Source organism: Echeneis naucrates, chromosome 5 (assembly GCF_900963305.1).
Source record: "Echeneis naucrates chromosome 5, fEcheNa1.1, whole genome shotgun sequence".
Lineage (NCBI taxonomy): Eukaryota > Metazoa > Chordata > Actinopteri > Carangiformes > Echeneidae > Echeneis > Echeneis naucrates.
Genome location: NC_042515.1, coordinates 7740508 through 7764419, shown reverse-complemented (window position 1 = coordinate 7764419; position 23912 = coordinate 7740508). Strand labels below are relative to the sequence as shown.

The 23912-nt window shown below is 41.4% G+C and overlaps 2 protein-coding genes across 3 annotated transcripts; one reads left to right on the top strand and one right to left on the bottom strand.

The window, feature by feature from the left end:
* Positions 1-66: 66 nt before the first annotated feature.
* tbc1d20 (TBC1 domain family, member 20) lies at positions 67-7265 on the bottom strand. 2 transcript variants are annotated; one of them, XM_029501540.1, is made up of 9 exons: positions 7159-7262; positions 5784-7016; positions 5369-5554; positions 5204-5284; positions 4052-4238; positions 3526-3627; positions 3026-3167; positions 2369-2547; positions 67-2131 (listed from the first exon to the last, which is right to left on the bottom strand). In XM_029501540.1, exons 2-9 carry the CDS (start codon positions 5839-5841, stop codon positions 1867-1869), a joined length of 1200 nt encoding a protein of 399 aa, XP_029357400.1. In that variant the 5' UTR covers positions 5842-7016; positions 7159-7262; the 3' UTR covers positions 67-1866. The 2 variants fall into 2 exon arrangements, with proteins under 2 accessions (XP_029357400.1, XP_029357401.1); XM_029501541.1 differs by having other exon boundaries at positions 5784-7265.
* An 818-nt stretch (positions 7266-8083) lies between these two features.
* On the top strand, positions 8084-20718 carry znfx1 (zinc finger, NFX1-type containing 1; the record flags this gene model as incomplete). The annotated part of the gene is made up of 17 exons (XM_029502853.1): positions 8084-8695; positions 8907-9141; positions 9236-9588; positions 9734-9913; positions 10497-10603; positions 11489-11727; positions 11881-12006; positions 12271-12419; positions 12632-12775; positions 12865-12982; positions 13388-13626; positions 14417-14556; positions 15117-15249; positions 15637-15804; positions 17349-17459; positions 17568-17663; positions 17893-20718. Coding segments are annotated over 17 exons (5604 nt in total), but the record flags the coding sequence as incomplete, so codon positions are not given.
* Positions 20719-23912: the final 3194 nt, after the last annotated feature.

Here is a 23912-nt window from a genome sequence, read left to right as displayed (position 1 = left end):
TATGATAGCGTTAAGATATTTCTGGAGTTTCCAAATTGACGTGTAACTTTACGCAAACAAATTCACAACATTTTCAGTCTAGTTTATTAGCATTCTCTTGTACAACTCTTGACAATTATGTTATAACAAAATAAACAAAAGGCAGATAAATCATTTAGTGCAATGAAAATATATTAATACCACTGAGTGCAGATACATGTCACGCTGCTATACTGCTGAACAGCTACACTGTCAGCCATCTTTGAACATTTCGGTAAATATTCCAGATCACCTTCATTTTGAAGCTCAATACAAAGGCAATAAATCGAGCCACCCTAATATATTAATGGGATAACATGTTCGGTTCCGAATGCAGTTAGAAAAAACTCCTAGTTTTAATACATCAGTTGAGTTCCTCTGACAGGTTTGTAGTTGACAGGGTTTTCAGTAGTTAAACCTCACTACCATCCAAAAGACAAAGATTTCTGACCAGTGAAGTAGCTCAGATTGAATTACTTTGATAAATTATTTGGTTAGCTTCTTTCTTTTTTTTAATGAAGACCAAAGTATTCAGGTTTGATCTGCACCACTGACACAAATGTAATCCCCTTTTATCAAATGAAAATGAGTGGAACATTGGAATGAACTAGAATGTTGCCGAAATGTCCATTTACAAAAAAAAAATCTCATAAAAAAAACTGACTAAACAACGTGTGGTCAAATCATGGTCAGTCATATTTGAAACACAAATGTTAGATAATATTAATTTAAAGGCTCAGGTGCTTTTTCCGAAAAAAGCACCTTTAAAGTTGGAGTGAGGAAAGCACCTACAAAACTGACTTTCAGGTGATTTTGCAAAGCAAATGCAGTCAGTGCAATTTCAGAAAACCACTTTTTGACTTTACTTCCTATTTATCACAGATCCCATATCTCCTGTCACCAGGCATTGATTGAGTGAGAGTGAGTCATTTGCTAAAATATGAAGACAGATTTAAATATCCTTGTGAAGCAGAAAATGTACGTTAGTGCTGTGAGGCAATGAAACACGGACACATTTTTTAAGTTGCACATCCAAACAATTATGTAGCATGTAGCTGGACTTTTCTATTCTTCCTGCACTGCTTAAGGTTGACTGCAGATAGAATTTGTTTTCTGACTGGAAAGGTTCATTCAAATAACTAAAAAGGGACAAAAGAGCCTAAAACCTTATTAAAATGGTGACCACGAAAAGTGCCTGCGTGTCATGTCAATATCTCTATTCGGCTTTTGATCTACCAGTTAATTATTAACAGGAAATTATACAAAGAGAGGATTCTACCCATCCTCCATTTGGTCTCAGTCCAGGTATCAAATGGATAACAAAAGTGTTGCAAACATACACACAAACAAGCATGTGCGCACTCTCACACATTCAGCTCTATTAATTGGCAGCAGTTTCAAGTGTAGTGTGTCCAATAAGCTTTCAGCATAAATCTCTGTGAGGATAACTCGGTATCAGATTTTCCAAATACCAAATATAAATAAACTTTAATAATGATAGCATCAATAATAGTTCTTAGAAATACAGTCTTTTTGTGTTAACAGGATGGATTCTTCATTTCAGAACAATGGTAGCTGTCACTAATGTACGGCTAGATGATCTTCAGGAGTCATAAAAAGGACCCTCAGCGGGGGTCAAATCCCAACACAGAGTAAGATGTTTAGTAGCATCATAGAAGACGAGGAGGAGCATTAACTGTGCTCATCTCAGAGATCACACTCCAGACAGTGTCATTGACTGCAGGGGGCTTGTGGTTCAATTACTTAAAGGGTACTTGGAAACAGACCCAAAAACTAGAGTCAGTCGTGGACAGGTAAGTTGGAGTGTGGGCGAGAGTGAGAAGCAGTTCAGGGAAACAGGTCCAGTTTGGGGGCCCACTCCAGAGCAGTGTTGACCACAGCAAGAGCTGCTGCACCTAGAGCCACTGTAAGACCCATGACAGCCAGTCGAACAAACCGCCGTGCAGCTGAGGGCTGAGCCACTGCTACGACTGAGTTGCCTGCTGAGCTCTCCAGCATAACTTGCTTTTGCCGGCGTCTGCGGCGGAGTACCGAGTCTGGTCGCTGCTGAGTTGAGGCAAGGTCAAAGTCCTTAAAGGTAGTGGTTGCCATGCTTAGGGGGTGAATGGAGAGATGCACAGGGAGAGACCAAGAGAGACAGGAAATGAAAAGAGTTAACGAAAGATAGGTGAGTATCTGTTGTTGTGAAACAGAAGAAATTGAAATCTGAATATCACAGTTGTAACAAAAGTGAACATGCAAATGTAAAAGTGGAGAAATAAAACATTCAGGCTGTTGAGTGAAGTAGTGTGCTGTGAAGGTAAAGTAGCGACCCTAAAGAGATAAGCACCTGTCATGTGAGGCAGCTTCTTTTGCCAGTTCAGAGGGAGGAAACTGGACAAAAAGGTCTCCTGCTCGGCTGATAAGCGTCTCATACGGCAGGTCCTGGGGAATCTGAGACAGCAGGTGATGAACCATGGCCATGTCGCACTCGCACTCCAAAACCTCCTCTTCACGGTACAGTACAATCTGAAACACAAGTACAAATACAAATATTACATACAGGCACAACTCAAAGGGCCAACATTTTTTAATTTCACTGGGAATATAATGTATACTATGAAAATATAAAGAACCAGCGGGAACGTTTATAATAACTTATGTCATGGTTTCAAACAGCAGCAGTACTATTATTATTATTCAAGGATGACACAGTTGGTGAATAGTGGACTATCAAAGATTAGTCATCCCTCAAGAATGTGCAGTACATGTAAAGCCATCATTGCATTCAAACCCAAAGCTATATGGTGGATAATATAATAAAGTATATCAGAACATAAGGTCATAGAGGCCTCTGAACAATGACAACACTGTCCAGGTTGAGTAAATGGGATGCCTTTAAATGATAATGGCCTCAGGTTTACATATGAATATAAGAAAGTTATATAAATGTTGAGATAGATGTAGCGATATTCTGTACACCAGGTACCAATTATAAAGAACTCACCACAGCAGCAAAGTAGATGGGCATTAGTGGATGGCAGGCCAAGAAGAAGTCATACAACCGTACAACATGGCGGAAGTCTGACAGGACGTGGCCAAACCAGGTGATCAGCCAACTAAGAGCGAAGACTGTACCCACCTCAGCTCTGAGAATCAAAACATTGCAGAGATCCTCTACCATCAGTGCACCATTGACAACAGACAATGATGGAAATCATTTCTAAAGCAAATACAAACAGTATTAACACCACCCTCGCCCAATGTGAGCTGGGAATGGCTCCGGCCCCCCTCGCAACCCAGAAAGGGATAAGCCGTAAAAGGTGAATGAATGAACCATAGGACAAACTCTGGTGTATATTATGGCATTAATATACTCAACAGTTAGTCCTCATTATAGTCACTTACATCTTCTATGGATTTTTACATTTTGACAAATTTCGAATGTGACATAGGAGATAAATTATTTATTTGGCCAGTTGCTGATAAAATATCAGAGAGCCTTACTGTTCCATGAAGTCATGGACCTCTGGGTTGACCCTCTCAATGATGGGCATCAAATAGTTCAGAATATGCTTTGTGTTGTCCATGGTGGGATCCATGAAGTCCCTGAGAAGGAGGATAACACAAAGAGCATTTTTAGACTGTACAACAGAGAGCCTATTGTTAAACAAGGGAGGGGGAAAGGGAGAACAGAGCTGATGATTTTTTTGATTGTGGCCTGTGGAATCTCACTCTTAAGTTGCTGAATATTTTCAAAGACTAGGTCACAGTGTCTCCTAACTGTGCCCAAAGGGTGACACATATGATAAGTGAGAGGCTGCCACATTATAAGAAGTGTGGCTCATGGCAGTTAAAAATCATTCATTTCATGAGTAACAGCTCATGAAATGAAGTCCTACATTCTACTTCAAAATGAGCAACATCTATTGAATGATTGTGAATGATAAACCTGTTAATATCAAATGGGGTTTTGCTGTTACTTGCCCAGGGTACACCTGTGCAGTCATATTGTGTAATATATCTTATCTACCTGAGATGGTGTGTGGAGAGCTTTTCCACAAGAGCACTAGCAAGACGCTCTCCAAGGACCAGTAAGAAGGTGACGACAATGTCATGGTATCCTTGGTAGTAGTGCAGCTGGGGATTACGTTTGAGAACTCGGAGGATTATGTCAATTAGCTCTTCCTGGAGACCCTCCCTCTGTTCATCTGGCATTCCTGCACAAAGCCAACAACAATAAGAAATAAAAACACTTTGCATCCTTCAGTTTGTGGCATTCCACTGCAACATATTCCAAATCATAACCATGCTATTAAAAGACATACCCCAAACCATTTTACTCAAAATTACTAATTCCACTTTAATTCATTCAGGATTCAGGATGATTTCACAATTCCAAAACAGTGCTTATTGTGCTTGTACTACTCAACCAAAACGTCTAAAATAATCTGAGTATTTAAGGAGCATGAATGGAAACGTTCATTTCTGGATCACTTGCCGGTCAAGCCTGCCTGCCAAATTCAGTGAGTGACTGATTAAATTTCTGTATAAAACCTTAATTGTTACAAATCCTGTTATGCTCTGAATAATGTCAAGCCCTTACATTCATCTATCTAAAATGACTGACCTAAAAAGACAGTATTTTATGTTCTTACATCTTTGTTTTTTCTCCAAAAGTAACAATAATTGATTCTACAGTTTTATTTTGAGGGAAAACTGTTCAATTTCAACCTGATGCCATAGTATGGCAAAAATGAAAAGCATCAATGACACCAGAGCTGGCAGAGGATGACATCTTCACACAAATTTTCATGGTACCATCATTAACAAGTTCTGGATGCAACTCCTTCAACTACAGTGTTGAATTGATAGACCTTAATTTGACAATACTGTTGAGATTAACAGACACAGAATCAGTAGCAACAGAGTAAGAAAACAATTTTACCCCTTGCTTACAGCAAATAATAGCAAAGCAGATTTCATATTGCACTGCTTGGGTGAGAGAAAATACAGATTTTCCAAAACAAGTAGCATTTAATCATATGCACACACAAAAAAAAAAAGAGTATTGCCATTTCGTTACTAATCTGAGAGACCTGGTCCTGGGGACAAGCACAGCTAGGCTGTGTGTGTTCATCTGAAACTACACGGCTGACAGGAGTAAACAAGTGTCAGCACTCACCAGGCGGGAACCTCCGTAGTGAGCGTTGGACATCCAGCAAAACCTGGTTGTAATCCTTGTTATCCTCTCGCTCCACCGTCTCTGGAAGAGATGTGGCACTTTTAGCACAGCCGCGGGAAAGCTTACATCTGAGTGGCACAGCACGGCCATACGGAGCCAACATACCTGGCTCCTGCTCCAGCACCTGCAGGGGCACGTTGAGGAGCCGGGGCCACACTTGGCAGCGGATCTCGTCAGTCAGCAGGCCACCTTCGCTGATGGCCATCCTCCTCAGAGCCGCTACATCCACCGGACTGACGCTCAGGGCCTGCGAGATGTCCGCAGCCTTCCTCCTGCGTCTGGTCTCCCAGTCTGAGACGCACAAACCGCCGCGTTTAGCTAGCTAGCCAGCGCGTGTTAACGTTAACGGAGCAGCCGCTCGTCTGCACGTAGCGAAGTCTCCGCTGTGATTATTTTAGCTGTTTCCACCGGAGATCAGCAGTAATGAGTTTAAAAAAAAAAAAAAAAAAAAGAAAAATACCCACAACACACAAGGTGACAGCCCAAACTGGAGCCCGTCCGTTAGCCACCTGACACTTACCGTTAGCCTGCTTTCCGCTCACCGGTGAGGAGACACTGGCGCTTCTGGACTTCTTCATCGTTTCTGTCTCCACTCCTTCATGTGTCCTTGTTAGATGACATTACTTGCAGCCGTCTTTGTCTGGCTGAACTCGGTTTTTATCTCCTGTCGCCTGCTAACTGGAAGCTAGCCGTCTAATTAGCAAGGCCAGCCTCACACAAAACAAGACCCCCCCTTCTCCCCTCCCCTCCGGACTGTTAGCTCGTGGCTAAGCTAGCGCTGCGCCGCTTCAGAAAAACAACATTTTACAGAAACACGGCCATCGTTATTCAAACACACACCGCGAACAGGACGGCAACACGGCTGCACCGATGAAACGACTACATGTTTACGCCGGCTGAGGCGACCAATCGGATACACTAACACCGGAGACCCGCCCTGCTCGGACTGACTCACCATCCCTCAGGTCAGGGAGGGAAGGAGGGAGGACTCACTGCTGTTTCCTTTACAGGATACTCCATCAAATCATAACAAAGTTACCTTAATGTATTTTACATATAGACCAGGTCTACACCAAAGTCCTTATGGGGTTGTTAAAGCGGCCTCTTTAACCCAAACCCGAGCCAACACATTCCTCCAAGAGCGAGCAAGTTAAAGGGAAAACTCCCTTTAACCGGCAGATCCGGGCTCAGTGGGGGCATCTGCCTCGACTGGTTGGTCTGAGAGAGGGAAAGAGGGAGAGATGGGGGGTGGGCGTCAAGGGGAGGGGGGGGGGGGGTCACTCCATCCCTATATCGACCGTAGAGATGGAGAGAGGACATGAGCCGGATGCCATGGAAAATACAGTGAGAACATCCAGGAAACTGACCGATGACCGATAGGTGTGCGCTGTTGAATGTTAGCGGTGCACATCTCCAGCATGCAAACTCCGCACAGAAAGGGCCCGGGTATCGAACCGCCACCTTCTTGTTGCGTGCTGCCCGACACGCTCTGTCAGCATGCCAGCCATCCCTGCCCCGCAATGACTTCATCTAGGTGTGGTGTCCCTCTTCAGACGAAACGAAAATGAGAGCGCATTTAAAGAGCAGCTTCCGTGAACCGAGCAGCCAGAGCGCCTGAGCAGCAGGACAGCTCAGACAAACAACTCTCCTTCATGCGTCTGGACATATCCATCTCAAGTGGCTCTCACCCTTGGTAAGTTATTTCTATGAGATACGTTTGAGAAATGGGTCAGATGTAGCTTTACTGGGATCACTAGGGGGAAAAAAAAATGAATGAAAATACGGTTGAGAAAAAATAAAGATCGACATTGAGGTAGTCGATTTACTGTAAGAAACGTAAAAAGTATAGATTCTAACAATAATAGACACGTGTGTGTGTATTTAAGTGTTATTACCTATTCAGCCGTGGTCTTTCATCATAATGACAAGAGACTGCGGTCAAAACAAAGCTCTCATTTCGTTTTCCAGCAAAGAGAAACTTACCACCCGGACATCCGACCTCATGCAAGTCCTCAGTTTTTCCACTAGAGGGCAAGCTCTTTATTTGAGTCAAGTCATTGCCAATGCAAACGATCTACGCTCCCAAACACTATCTGGATAACAGATGCATTACAATTAAGAATGTCGACACATTACCAGTTGAAATGTAAGCTCCTCTTACAAATATGAGCAAGTGTGTGCCACACATTTCTCTGCTTTTGTTTTTGTTTGTTTTTTTTTTTTTTTTTTTTCAAGATTGAAGAGACAGGCACAAGCACAAGGGCTGCTTTGATTTTTACCAGAGGCTGTTAGGGATGCCATCACCCTTTCTTATCTGACTCCCTCAATCCGGTGGCCTCGCAAATCACACCGATAATAGGAAACAGTGTATAAGTGTATGATGAAATATAACAATTTCTCAGGAGTTAGGTGCCGTCAATTGTGGTCTTATTCATGAAATACACATAAACTTGTGTTATTGTGATTAAATATATTTGTTTTGTTTTGTTTTTTTACTTTCTTTATTGTCACTCAGAAACCAACGACCCCATCTAAATTTCAAGAGCTGCCACATGCACAACCATGGAAAGACAGGGGAGAGGAAGAGTGAGAGGTGCAGGAAGAGGAGGCAGGGAGGGGATAGGTAGAGGTGAAGAACAAGCAGAGTTAGGCAGAGGAGGAGTGAGAGGGGGGGCAAGAGGAGGTGGTGGGAGGGTAGGGGGAGCTCAAGGCAGAGGTGAAGAACGAGCAGAGTTAGGCAGAGGAGGAGTGAGGGGGGGGGCAAGAGGAGGTGGTGGGAGGGTGGGGGGAGCTCAAGGCAGACAGGGGAGAGGCAGAGGAAGAGGAGGAGGTGATGAAAGGAATGCAGGCTGGGGTGGTAGACAGCAGGCAGGGGGGAGAGGGGCAGGTGGAGATAGAGGGCAGGGTGCATATGCAGGAATAAATGGAGAAGCCGGTGCAGATGAAAGAGGAAGAGTGAGAAGGGATATGGCAGAAATGGGCGGAAGAAGAGGAGCACATAGTGTGGATAGAAGAGCTGGTAGGGGGCATGAGAGAGGAGGTGGGGGGAATGGGTGGAGATCAAATTCTACCGGCAGAGTTGGGGCACCTCAGGGCAGTGGCCTGGGCTATAAGGCACTAGAGGAACTCTCTGGAAAAGACCCGTCTGTGGTGGCCATCACTCTCTCCTCTAAACCCGGGCTATCAGATCTCCTAAAGGACACAACTATGAGGAAGGACCTCGTCGAACTCCTCTGCTTGGTGCTGAGTAAAGCCTTCAAATCAAGGACAGACAGAGCAACTCTGCAGCATCTGGCCGGCATCATAAAAGATTCAGGCTTCTTCCGAACAGCCCTGCCCCTTTATCTGGCTAAGATGGTGTCAGAGTTCAGTCCCTTCAGCAGGACGCAGTACCCGCAGAAACTGGAAAACATTGTGGAAATTCTGTCAAAGGTAGATAAATAAAGTCACGAATGAAAGAGTGAAATGGTTTATAAGTTCTGTTTAAGGATAAAGAAGGAATACCTAAAAAATGTCTATGCTTTTCATCAGCTGTTTTCACTGTTTCTTCATACAAATGTAAATATTTCAGCCTTACAGATAGTTGTACTTTATTTTGCCTCTGTTAACAACACACATTCATTTTCTACCCTGAAATAAACAGGTACTGAGCATCTACCCTGCTAGCTCTGTTCAGGTAGTGAGTTATGAACTGACACTGCTCCAAGCCTCCATTAACACCCTGAGGGCACTGGGAGTGGACATCCTGCCTCAAACGGAGGAGTGTATGGAGCATCTTGGAGATCTGGTCAAGCACCTCCAGGAGAGATCCAGGCAGGGAACCCTGCGCTCAGACAGAGACAACTATACCCTCCTACCCGATGGTGGTGACAACCTAGGTAATGTTTTTTTTTTTTTTTTGAGGTTGTTGTTGTTTGACTTGCCAACGTCCCTTTAAACCTGCTCTTATTACTCTTAATATCGACTTCCTAGATGATGAAGAGCAGCAGGATTTCAGGACCATCCCCATCTACCCAACTCTGGAGGAGTTTCAGCCAGACTACAGGCCATTCCTCAGGCCCAACATCACCTCTCAGCGCTACACAAACACCCACCTCTATCTTGACACGCAATTCCGGCTGCTGAGGGAGGACTTCATACGGCCACTGCGCGATGGTATTCAGCAATTACTCCTGAACCAGATGGAGATGGGAGAGCATGACAGTCCACTGAGGAGGAAGCGCTTTGATGACATCCGCGTTTATTTTGACACCCAGCTGATAGTACCCAAGTGCACACACAGTGGCATTGCCTACACAGTCCAATTCAACATACAGCCGCTTCGGGTTAGTCTCTAGATGTTTGTTACAGAAAATGACCTTTGACGGTCCAGTTGAATGCACATTTGAGTTTGAACTATAGATGCAAACATATTAAGATATAATGATGCAATGTTACCTTTTCTAAGTTCTTATATCTTCATTTCTGCAGTTTGTGCGCTGGGAGAATTCCAAGAGGTTAATCTATGGTTCCCTGGTCTGCTTGTCCTGTGATAATTTTGAGAGCTTCCTGTTTGCAACAGTGTCAGATCGGGACCCCAAATACCTGAAGAAAGGCTGTGTCCAGATTACCTTTACTACAGAGAGCAGATACAAACTGGCCAGATTTCAGGTGCAGTAGTCTCCAATCTCTGCAACAGTAGTTGACAAAAGGAGAGGATTAATTAAAAATCTTCGTCTTTTAAATGCAGAAGCTCTGAAGCTAATATAGATTGAGTTGGCTGTTTATTTGTACACACTCTGTTGAAACAATTTGCTAAGAAGAATCTATAATTTACTTTCCTCTCTTAGTTGACAAATCTCTAAAAGCAGTTTGGTCAAAACTGAACATTGTAACAAAAGTAAGGGTCAAAAATGTTTGATAACTTTCTGTTTTGTACTGCATTCGTTTTAGCCAGTTGTGCGTAATAAACCAGTAAGTGCGTATTTAGCGTTTTCACCAATTTTGCACATTGTTTCAGCATGTCTCCATCATGTAGCATACAGAAACCTTTTACAGACACACCTTCTATTTTTATTTATTTTATTTGTGCAAAGCTAGGTGTGGCATTAAACACAACTGTTACCAATTGATGTACTGCAGCTTCCGTTGGAAGGTCACAGTTAATAAACACAGTGAAAGAATACAACCCAGGAACTGGACAAAAAAGACAAGAAACTAATGAAAAATAATTAAATCAATTTTAATCCCACAGAAAGATCAATCGTTCCTTATGGTGGAGTCCACAGCCTATTTCGAGGCCTATCGGTATGTGCTAGAGGGCCTAAAGGAACAGGAGGAGGACAACCTGCCCTTCCAGAGGTATGTTTTGTGTGTGTATGTGTGTGTTAGTGTAGTTGTGTTGTGGAGGAGTTTCAGATTTGATTTTCAAGGTCAGAGTTATGATCTAATCCCAAAGCACTTTGAAAACAAGTTCACACGTAGACATTTCAAAGGGCAGCGGGGGAAAAACTGCACAGAGCAAGTTCAGCAATCACACACTTAATTGGCACCAGTTAATTAAATGGCTGTGGTATTCCCAAAAAGCTATCACGCATGGATGAGTTCAAAAGTTCTTTTGTATTGTGCACTCCCAATGCCCTTCACAGGATACTGCAAAGTGATATATTGTATAACACACTTTGTTGGCCATCTGTCTCTCCAACTTTTCTCTGGTGCGTCCTTTTAGAAGTGCAACATGGGAGTTATCAACAACAGGAAGTGGGTGCATATCAAAAACAGTGCTCTAAACTATTTTTCACTTTTCTTGTTGTTGCTCTTGATGTTGAATTGAAGGCAGGGTGAATTCTCCAGTTCTCCCCACTGTTTTAATCTCTTCATTGTTAGTAAAAATAGCTTTACTTAAGATGATGCAACTTTCAGGGAAAAAAAACAAAAAACAGTGCTGAACTTATATTCAATAAAATGCAAAAGCAGTTTGCTTTTTATCTATTTGCTTTTAGTGTATTGATCTTCACTCTTATTTTCATACATTATTATGCTATACTTGTTATACTCATTATATTTTAATCCCACTTGTACCTGCTGTTGTTCAAAGGTTACACTGACTCACTTAAATGACAAAAACAGGCAATGATTGACAGGGATTTTCCATTTATGTTTAAATTTTTAATTCAGATTTAATGAGAGAACTTTATTCGAGCAGCGAATATATCAAAACTTTCACAATATTCATAATATTTCCAGGTACATTGTAGAGTGCAGCACAGATGTCCGGGTCCCAGCTTATCTGCAGACAAACGATGTATATGACCTGTCGTGCATTGCCGACCCTGACCAAAAGGACAAAGTAAAACCCTTTCACAGCCTGGAGGAGCGGTCCTGGCCAAGAATGGAGATGCTGGGGCTGGATGAGTCTCAGATGAAAGCACTCAAACTAGCCCTCACAAATGAGCTGGCCATTATACAGGGACCTCCTGGTACTGGTAAGGACTTTGCTGGGAGGATAACTTAATTTGTCAATGAAAAGAAAATGTATTTTACATCTTTATAAAATGAAAAAATCTATAGAATTCTTAGAATAGTTCTTCTTATATTACTTTAAAATGAGACTATTTGAATTCCTCCAATTTTCTCAGGAAAAACTTATGTCGGCCTGAAGATTGCTCAGGCTCTGCTGACCAATCAGGATATTTGGAGAGCTGGATCTGCTCCGATACTGGTAGTGTGTTACACTAACCATGCCCTGGATCAGTTCCTTGAGGGTAAGAAGTCCATAATGATGTCAGATATATTGTATATTTGATGTATTGTATTTCGGTAGTTTGACAAATATAAACACGTTTGGGCTTCTTGTCCACAAAAGGTTTATCTGTTTCTTATACGAATAATCATTTTGCAGGGACATTTGTTTAAATGCTGACATTTTTACGACTGGACCAGTGATAATTCACAGAATATTTATAAGCTCTATAAGCTCTCTGTTTTTACAGGATGTGATTTGCATTTCCTCTGCTCTTCCTTTTAAGGTATTCATAAATTTCTACGGAACGGCATAGTGAGAGTAGGAGGCCGCAGCAACAGCGAGATCCTGAAGCGTTTCACTCTGAACGAGCTGACCCGCTCACATACCTTCAGAGCTACGCTACCACAACACCTGCGCGCTGCGTATAATAGGGTTAGTGCACGCTTACTTCACTTACAATATGACTTGGGGCTTCAACTTGCTCCACACTCCACAAATCTCTCATGATTTGCAGCCTTAGTTGAACATGTTCTGTTGTTTTTTGTTTTTTTTTTTCCTATTTTGATGTTTTGCATATTGGCTGTAATGTACAGAACACAACACACATTCACACATCTGATACTGTCTCATGACCCACGTAACAGATTCACAGGGAGCTGTGTGAAGAGCAGCGGGAGATCGAGAGTCAGAGTTGGAGACTGGAGTGTTCCCTGAAAGGTGTCCTGCGGGAAAGCGTCTTACGGAGGTTCATTTCAAATGAACACTGGGACAGTCTGAACAGCCCACTTGTGAGTGACAGTGAATAAAAAATAACGAGCATTTTAAGTTCGTCTGGAAAAACAGACTGAACAGTTTGTCATTGTGTAATGATTTTTAGGTGCCGGTGGGTTTTGAGACGTGGAATGAGAACAGGTCCAGTCTGATCATGGATTGGTTGGGTTTGGGTTCCACCGTCTTCCTGCAGAGGGAGACAGAGGATCCAGATAGAAATGAAGGTGAGGCGTCTCCTTTGAAATGGTGCTCCACTGAAATGGTGTAAAAGAAGTTAGAATAGTGTTGTTGACAGACCAATGTTATTTTTTTATCAAAGAACAAATAGTGCCATCATCAGCCAGCAGAAACATCATATATTGATATAGATGACTTAGAAAGGTGATAAATGGATGTCATTCTTCTTAATTCAACCAAACACACGGATTTGTGATAAAAAAAAAAAAACTTTTACTATACAGAAATTTATAGTCCCCTTTATAACATTTTCTGTATTTTAAGACAGTTTCTTTTCCTGTTTTATAATGTTTCATGTAGCTCTTTTAGCTGCCAATGAAAGTTAAAATTGAGGACCTTTCTTGTTCTGGGCAAATTAACCTATAATACTAATTCTAACGACGATGTGTTAGACGTGGAGGCAGAGGAACCAATGGAGTTGGACGAGGAGGATCTCATTGAAATCGCAGAGGAGGCTAAATTGATCGAGGCGGACCGGATTATTGAAGACAACATTGGTCCCAGAGGTGGTAGAGATGGCAGAAATGCAGAAAAAATGGAGGAGGCTGTCAGAGAAGTGGAAAAATTGTTGCTGGCAATGAATCTGGATAAATCTGAAAAACAGGCTGAGCAGAGCGAGGAAGAATGGAAGGTACATTTTACATGTGGAAATTATAAAGTGTTTCTGTTTAGAATAGCTGCCTGAATGTGTTCACACTGTCAAAAGCTTGCACTGATTTCTAAGGAATCCTCTGCAGTGCATCCATACTACATCCATATTTGCTTGTTCTCCCCAGCCAGTTGATTTTTTTAATTTTTTATTTTTATCACCACTGCCACCATCTGTCACTTGGAGGGATAGCCTGAAGCCACCAGCAGCACAATATTGTCACCTGCTTGCACATGTGTGCTTGTTTGGATACCCGTTCAAATATACATTGCTCTGTAGCATTATTAATGGTCATATGCTTCACAGTTTGCCAACAAAAGAGACTCTTAAATTAACTGCCGAAAAGAATACTTTATCAACCAAAAGCACACGGTAGCTGTGGACAGTGGGAATTCACGGCAGTTATAATGGAGTGACTCAACGCCTATTGAGGCATTCAAAGCCACTTCTAAACCATAATCCATCACTGATGTTTCAAACATTTAAAGTTTGTCTCAAACACACTGCAGTAAAATACACCACTCGGGTACCGCGCTCCCCCTCGTACTTTGCAAATCAAACAATTACTTACCCAAAGATGTTATTTCCAGGGTTGATTTTGACAGGGAACTTTATTTTTATATCATAAACATAAATTCATTTGTGACTAAAGTGACACCGTTTCTGAACTGTCCGTTTACAGTTAATATCATTGTTATTATTGTTGTTGTTAATACTACTGCTACAACTAATAATAATAATGTGATTAACTAACTTGTCCTGATCTATACAGATGCAACGGGCTCAGAAGAAAAAGATGAAGAACAAAATCAGAAAAGAGTTGGGGAAGACTTCAGCTATGACTGTGGAAGAGGCCGAGAACACTGCTGATGTTTGGGCCATAACTCTGCCAGACAGATGGCGGCTCTATCGGTAGGGTACCAGCGCATTACTTGTCTTTTCTACGTTCAATAACTGCTTTTTATTTTCTTTCTTTCTTTTTTTTTTTAAATTCTTCCTTTCCATTGCTTCTTCAACTACCTTTCTCATGTTTCTGTCCACCATCCCTTCCATTTTCACTTTTCTTCTTTTTACTCCACTCATCCCCCAAAGCAACCTGAGTCTGGTAGAAGTAGTCTAATCCCCGTGCGTAATTAAATCCACTAATGACCAGAAAAATGTATCCAAGAGGATCTTCTCACCTTATAGAGCAAAGACATAACTTTTACAGAGATAACACAAAAGACAGTAAGGACTAGTGCTTTATCAGTCTCTACTGTCATTTCAACTTAACAAATAAAGTCATTTCCCTCCAAGATGGATATAATATAATGTGCTGAAAATGTTGAATGAAACACACACACACACAAAAAAAATTTTTTTCTTTTGTGCACTTTCACATGCAGAGCACACAGTTAGTATTATGGCCTTCATATAATTGAGCCAGCTGTCAGTGATTTACTATTATTCATATTATTGCTCTGTATCCACAGGTTGTGGATTTCACAGTACAGGATGGAGCTTCGCAACCGAGTTTTGCAGTCTGAAGAGGCCTATCAGAACGCAGTGGACAGGCTGGCTGATGTAAAACAACAAGAGAAGCTCTGTCTCCTAAAGAAAGCTACGGTACAGTATTATGGGGGGGTTTGTTCTCTTCCCTTTTTTTAATGGCCCTGCAATGGAAGCTTTTTAAGTAGCATCTCCAATGTAAATAAATAGACGTTAGAAGTTGCAGAATTTTGACACAATAAAATTGATGGTTGATGGATTTATATATAGATCTATTGGGAAATTTGGGTAAACTGTGAGAACTCACATTAGGAAGCCATGACTACAGTCTATTGGCATAACCCCTGAAACTGTAATGCCATAATTAAGTTTTCAAATGAGCAGTGCTCTATTAGAAGAAAGAAAATACAGCAATCATAACTAAATGAATGTGGTGGTAAAATTCATCATAGAATTAGCTGGTGACAAGCTTGCGTGTAAATAAACAGCTGCCTTGTCCATCAGGTTATTGGCATGACAACAACAGGGGCAGCCAAGTACCGCACAGCTCTGCAGGAAGTGGGTCCGTGTCTGGTGATTGTAGAGGAGGCTGCAGAGGTCCTGGAGGCCCACACCATCACCACACTGAGCCAAGCATGTCAACATCTCATCCTCATTGGAGACCACCAGCAGGTAAGAGCTCACATAAATGGACAGCTCAATGTTTCCTGAGCCCTTGGGGGGGCTTGATTTTTATTGAACTGTGTCTCACTATTTGTGTGCCAGTGTGCTTCAATAGGCCATTGTTCTCTGAAATGACCCCCATTTACATGTCCAGGTGTAAATTTGAAGGACAACCTGTCAAGAGGGATTCTTTTTTATAGTTGTGTCGTTGTCAGTATCTTTATGTATTGCCTTGAGGGAAATGTATGCAGGACAAAAAAAATCCCATGCCAGACCTTCGAAGAGAAGAGAGAGGAGTAATATTCTGGCCATCAGCAGACTATTACAACAACTTGTCAGGGCCTGCCAAGGACATATGGCTGGGCAGCCTGTCTAGCAATCTGCAATGTGCGATCACAACTACAAGCAGTTCTATCACATAGCTCAATATTCTGTCCTGGCTTCTTCTTGTTGTGTAACTTCTGTCTACTCCTCTCTTAATATTTGCTCATTGCACACTGTTTATGTCTGCATTTATGCATGTATTTGACTATACAACAAACCTGACTTGCTGCCAGTTGTACAGAAACTTCAGCAAGAATAAGAATGGTATTAAAAATTTAGTTTGACATGAAGATTCTTTCTATTGTGGCTTCTGCTTCATAATCAATGGCCATTTTTATACAGCTACATAAGATTAATCTACAAGTAATTTTCCACTTTACCTGAGGCTAGCAGTGAATCCAATTTAATGTACCAGATACAGGTTGGCTTTAAGAGAGAAATGAATAAATCAATATCAAGTCTCTGTGATCTATTAACTTAAACTACTGGAATATTATAGGCAACCTAAAAAAAAAAAAAAGACATAAAAAACAAACAACTCATTCAGATGACATTTTTTCATGACTTTAATGCCATTCAATAGTATTTATTATGACTCTACAAACAAGTGTTAAGAGCTTTGTTTTATGAAATCCAAACTTGAGTGTGTACATGTAAAGGAGGTGGATGGATCACACTTTCCAAGTAAAATAAGCTTTGGCATTTTTGTGCTGTTCATTAATCACAGGTTTGGTGTTGAATCGAGCAGAACACAATGCTTCACATTTATATTAAAATTTGTCTTGCCTCCCCCACACCCCTCCCACATACATGCAAAAACACACTCTGTCCTCTAGCTAAATTAGGTTTGCGCACACCCTTACAGATACCAGCACACACAAACCCACACACATACAGACAGTAAAAACATAACGGGGCAGCGAAAAAAGTTGAAGTGCATTTGCATGTGTTCTTCATTCCAATCAAGACGTCTGAAAACAGAAACCATATCAGAATATTTATTGTTCATACCTTCCGGGCCTGCTACCATCCACTGTTGCGTCCTAATCCTACAACACATATGACCGTGAAACTCCTCACTCTGTCTTTGACTAACATGGTTAATATCTTGGACTTGGAAATAATAATAATAAAAACTGTAAAAGCTCAAATAAACACAAAGTCAAATCACATTTGAAGATGAGGAAAAAGCTTCAGAGTTTATGATGAACCTTTGATTTCTCCCGTAGCTGCAGCCCAGTGCCACAGTATATGAACTCGCTAAGAACTTCAACCTGGAGATGTCCATGTTTGAAAGGCTGGTGAAGATGGGGCATCCCTATGTCAGGCTCAACTACCAGGTTTCTGTTTCTTTCTTTTTTTTCTTAAATTTGAACCATTTGAACTGTTGTATATGTATCTTTATTTGACTATCTTATCCAGCGCTTGTGTTTTGGTTTGTTTTTCAGCATCGTATGAGGCCAGAAATTGCCCGTCTTCTGACCCCACACATCTACTTAGAGCTGGAAAACCATCCCTCTGTGTTGGACTATGAGAACATCAAGGTATATATTAAATTTTCTTTCCAGCTGTGTTTCCATCTTGCCTCTGTTCTCAGCAGTAGGTGTCTGTTTACTTGAATGCATGAGTAATCAAAGGCAGTTGCACAGTATCTTAGGCTTTAAAGACATTTTAAGTCAAAGTTGCTAAATGTATATAAGATAAAAATACAGAATAAAAAAAAAATGACCAAAAATAACCTAAAATAAGCTTTTATTAAATGCTGTTTTATAGGGCCTGAATACCAATATATTCTTCGTGGAGCACAACCATCTTGAAGAAGAGATCAAAGATGGGAGAAGCCATGAGAACAAACATGAGGCAAAGTTTGTAGTCGCTCTTTGCCGCTATCTTCTCTTGCAGGATTACAAACCAGAGCAAATTACCATCCTTACAACCTACACCGGCCAGCTACACTGTCTGCGCAAACTTATGCCTGCCAGTCAGTTTTCAGGGGTCAAAGTGCATGTAGTAGACAAGTACCAAGGCGAAGAGAATGACATTGTCCTGTTGTCTCTGGTCCGCAGCAACAAGGAGGGTAAAGTTGGTTTCTTGAGCATCCCCAATCGCGTCTGTGTTGCTTTGTCTCGAGCCAAGAAAGGTCTTTACTGTATTGGCAACAGTTCAATACTGGGCCAAGTGAAATTGTGGAGCAACATCTTGCACACTTTGAGGGAGAACAACCAGGCTGGAAGGGCTCTAGTCCTGTGCTGTCAGAATCATCCAGATCGAAAGGTAGCGGCATCTAGTGCTGAGGATTTCAATGAAGCCCCAGAAGGGGGCTGTACTCAGCCCTGCCAGTTTCGTTTGAATTGTGGTCATGTCTGCTCGAGGGTCTGCCACCCGTATGACCCGCAGCACAAGGAGTACAAGTGTGGCAAGGCATGCCAGAAGATTTTGTGTGAACAGGGACACAAGTGCCCGTTGGTGTGCCACCGACCATGCCCGGAGAAATGTTTAGTGATGGTTGAGAAGGTCATACCCCATTGTCAACACACACAAAAGGTCCCTTGCCACCAGGACCCAGGGACATTCATATGTCAAGAACCCTGCCAGAAAATGCTCCAATGTGGACATAGATGTGATTCAGTGTGCGGGGAACAATGCACCAACAGGTGCCGTGTCAAGGTCACCTTACAACTAAAGTGTGGCCACAGTCAGCAAGATTCTTGTTTTTACCAAACACACACAGCGACGCCTGAATGTGTGACCCCATGTCAGCATCAGCTAAAATGTGGCCATCGCTGTTCTGGAAGTTGTGGCAAGTGTCATCAGGGACGCTTCCATTTCCCATGCTTTCACAAGTGTGATCGTCTCCTGATTTGTTCTCACACGTGCAGGGAGCCTTGCACTCGCGACTGCCCACCATGTCCTAAACCATGTGAGAATTGTTGTGTCCACAGTAAGTGCATGGAGCCATGTGGACAGCCCTGTGCCCCGTGTGTCGAGCCGTGCATCTGGCAGTGCCCTCACCACAGATGCAGTAAGCTTTGCCACGAGCCATGCGACCGTCCACCGTGCACCCAACCCTGTGACAAGACCCTGGAGTGCGGCCACCCATGTATAGGTCTGTGTGGAGACAAGTGTCCACGCAAATGTCGCATTTGTAATCATGATGAGGTCACTGAGATTTTCTTCGGAACAGAGGATGACCCTGATGCTTACTTTATTGAACTAGAGGACTGTCAACACATCATTGAATACACATCCATGGACAAGTACATGGAGATAGATGACAATCAGCAGGCAGACGAAGAGGAGGTGGCCATAAAACTAAAGGAGTGTCCCAAGTGTCGAACTCCAATTCGTAAGAATTTACGCTACGGCTCTTACATCAACCGCCGTCTTGCGGAGATAGAGATGGTGAAGAAGAAGATAAATGGCAGCGAGGCAGATATTAAACATCAGACACAGGCTCTGAAAACGCAGTGGAATGAAAACTCTGACCTCTTTTCAGCAGTAAATCAGAGGGATGAATATACGCACATCAAAAAGAAACTGGAAGAGAGATATCTCACATCAAATGACCTGTGGGTCCTGGAAAACAGGATGGATTTCCTTATCAGAGTTGCAAAGCTGCTTAAGGTTGAAAAAGAAAACATGTCATTTTCCCAAGGCTCTTTGTTCCAGAGCGATGTTGCAGAGTTCATTTGCTGGCTCACCAACCATCACCAGAAATTCACAGACCAACAGGTCTTTGATTTGCAACGACAGTTAAGGAAACTCACCTTTCATGCTGAACTCAACGTCTGTTGTCATATGGCAGAGAAGAGAGGGCAAAGTGATAAAATTCATTCCGAATTACAAACAATAAGAGAGGTTTTGGAAAAGCCCGGCCAATTCTCTGAGCAGGACGAAGAAACAGTGAAAGAAACCATGAAGAAGCTGAACCAGAAACTTCCCCTCAGCGGCTTGGGGATCAGTGACCAGGAGAGAACGATGATCATCTCTGCAATGAAAATGCCTCCTGGACACTGGCACAAATGCCCTAATGGCCATGTGTATCTCATAACAGAGTGTGGAGGGGCCATGGAGAGGCGCCAGTGTCCTGACTGTAATGCTGCCATTGGTGGGAGCGAACACAGGCTGGAAAGTGGCAACCAAGTTGCCACAGAAATGGACGGGGCACAGTATCCTGCATGGTCTGAAGCCAACAATCTTCTTAATTACAATCCATTTAGATTCTAAATGCCTCCTTGGTCGAGACCTTTCAACCCCAACTGTTGACTGCAAAACCTATAAGAAGCAACAGGTTGTAGCTTCTCTGTGATAACCACATCAGTTCATGCTGGATGGAGATGGACTCGAGGCCACTGAGATTTCTACAGGCACGAAACTGACTTTTGAAAGCATTAGCAATACTTAATTTTACTTGGCCTCTTTTCTTTCGAAGGTTTATGTTCCCTGCAGTATTTAACGCATTGTTGTTGCTTTTTAAGTTTTAAAATTAGTTGTTTTAGGTTTACTCCGTTATAGTTTTGTTTAAAAAAAAAACAACAAAAAACTAATAGTCATTGGATGTGGACATGAATGTTTGTCTTAAGTAATATGTCCTTTACATTAACAATAGATGGCAGTAAAACACTGTATAAGAACATACAGAGAATTTAATTAGATTTTTTTTTTAATTCATGAACTTGTCTCATAATTACTGGCATTAAAAATATCTCTCCCTATACGTACATTCTTGTCTTTATTTTACACATACATGGCTTTTAATAAAATGTCTCTAAAATTATAATTGGGGTCAGTTTGTATGCTGTACATTTTTTCTTCACAGACTGAGACCACTAGGTCCAGCAGAAGTGATTAATGTGGACTTGAAATACTGGTACAAGACCTATGCTTATGCAGAAAAGCAGAAGGAGACTCATGTAGTGTAAGGGAATAATTATTTCTGAATTACTTTTAGAGTTGCAGTTCAATAAAAATGATATCTATCTAATGAATGGGAGGAAAAAGATTCTGCAAGATTCCCCCTCATCATCATATCAAATATGAATTCTTTCAAACCTCATTCTCATTCTCCCTCTCTGAATGTTATTGAGTGTGTAACAATAGAAATAGACCTGAAATAGCTACAACACCTCCTCACTACTGTACAGCATTCAAAATTGCTGAGTTTCATTTTGGCATTTGGTAACAGCTTGCATCACTTTATTACATGATGAATGTGTCCCCGTCACAAAGCAGCTCCAATGCAAACCATGCTGTCTGCGGGGGGATCAACAAAAATGTGCTGTCAAGACAAGGTTAAAATTGAGCAAACTTTAAAAGGGTGACACTCTTTCAGTATTTATGGCATTCAAGCGCCAGGCCGAGAGAAGGCTGGACAGAATGAGGCACTGCAGAGAAATGTTAATATCCTACAGGGCGGACTGTCTCATCTATCATGTCAACTGGACTTAAAATATGTTATTGTCAGAGTTAGTCATGTAGTATACCTGTGCAATAATAATAATAATAATAATAAATAACATCAAGAGAACACAAGATAATCAGCCTTTAAATAGCAAACTGTGTAATAGTGTCCTAGTATTGCCATTATTAATAAATAAGGAAGATGTTGTATTTGGTCTGTGGATCAAATCCTTGATTTATCTGTAGATTTGGGATCTACAGGGGATGGGATTTCAAAGTCCAAGTTTTAGGGAACTAAAGTGACACATCACTATCATGTCTCCTCACCTGTTGTCTCCTAGAAGCATTTACAAAAAGCTTTTTGTAAGAAGTCAACTTAAATAAGATAAGTGCATTGAAGGTATTTTGGCCATGAATACAAGACTGAGTAGATGTTGAAATGTGTTTATCTTGGCTGAAGGAAGCCAGAGTCCAGTGTTCTTCATTTATGGCAATGTCAAACTATTCCGCATTTTGAAAATTAACTCTGTCTCTCTCTGTATGTTGAAATATAAAAACAAAAGTGGTTTGAAACTAGATTTCTTATTACAGCTGCTGAAATATGTCAGGTGTAAACCTTACACTGTGAGTGTTAAATTCAAAAATGCGTTGTTTGTTTGAAAACTGAAATTACAGACATGCCATATAAAACTATGCTTCTTGCAGAATCTCAGAGTGATGACAGTTTGACATTACAGTACTATTAGCAAAATGAAGATTGATTATGCCTCAGAGAATACTGTTCTTTGTGCCGCACACCTTTCCTGCCAGATGCCCTTGCATTATCATATTTGGATGATAGATTTTTTTATTGAATTATGTTTAATTTTTACATTGTTTTTGTTTTGGCTGTTTAAGCATTGATGTTATCCATTTTCGACTCTTTGCATCAAGTAGAGCAGAAAAGTAACCGGCTCCTCCTGTGAAAATGCAACAGGGTCTGTATTCACAGAATGATCTTTTGGTATTGGCTGCAAGGGAAACGGGCTTTTACTATCAGAAAATTTCTCATTAATGTTCTCTTGAAAGAATTTCATCAGTAAGGCTGGTGGAAGTCCAAAGTTTCTATGTAACGCAGGATATTGATACATGATACATAGTGTGTGATGCAATGTCATAGACCAAACACAGCAGCAAAAGATCTAAAGCAAAGTCTCCCAAAGGTTGGTTTCCAATATCATGTTACCTTCAAGTTTTTTCATGTGCGATGATTATGTCTCTTGGTTATATATTGAATTAGAGGTTGTTTACATAGTAATTCTCTGTAGAGAAGTTGTTTTGCAACTTTTTTTTACTGCACTGCATAATTTCAACACATTTCTGTATGTTATTGCACTCATTTTACAAATACAGACACTTTCTTTCCAACAATCTCCGAAAAGAAAATACTTTACTTTTTATCCACGCTGCAAAAAAGTTAATTTTTTCTTCGTGCACACATTAAAGTCAGACATTGCACTTCTCTTGTGTAGATCACTGTCCTCCTCGAGCTGTTTTCAAAGCTGCTCCCAATCTTGGAAGTGGAAGTTTCTTTAGCACAAGTTTTTACCACAGTAAGCACACTTTCATGAAATGTCATTTTATCTCTCTTTAACCAAAACTGCACAATACAGCTGGCCTTCATATCCTCCAAATTTATCAGCATCCTCAGGTTTGAGGCTCTGATTGAATGGATCATGAGGCTGTTTTTCGCTCTCTTGCAGACATTTAACCTCAACTGGCTGTCCATCGCCAGCTCTGTTTCCCACGGATACTTTGGGCTCTGTTAACATGCTGTTCATATCCCACTGGATTTGACTGATTCCTATCTACTGGACCAAAGAGACAGAGAAAGACACACAAAGAGACAGGCAGACAGACAGTAATGCACACACACATTCACATAGAGGGTACATGGCGTTGTAGAAGGAGAAAGGGCTGGATTGCATATGAAGTGAATGGAATAGCTCAAGTGGTCTTCCTCTCCATTGGACTAGTGGAGAAATAGAGCATGCTGTAAGACAAAAGTCTAAATAAAAAATTAAATGGGGGTATAGAAAAGGGGAAGAAAATGTGAATGAAAGTAAATAATTATAGAGCATCTAAAAAAGTGGTTCCATTTCAGATTCAAGTTGTCTGACTCAGCTTTACATTGTCAAACCTGGTTTCACACTAAGCAACACCCAAAAGAGATCGTGTTAACACAGTATTGACGTGCATTCTCATACCTGTGGACTCTTTCTTGTGGAGATACTGCACATTGTGTGATTACAATGGTGTCTCTGCTGGTTGGTTACTGCATATGACAGCAAATCCGGATTTCACATAATCTAATAGAACTTTATTTATCCATGTGAAGCCAATTGTGTGATGTG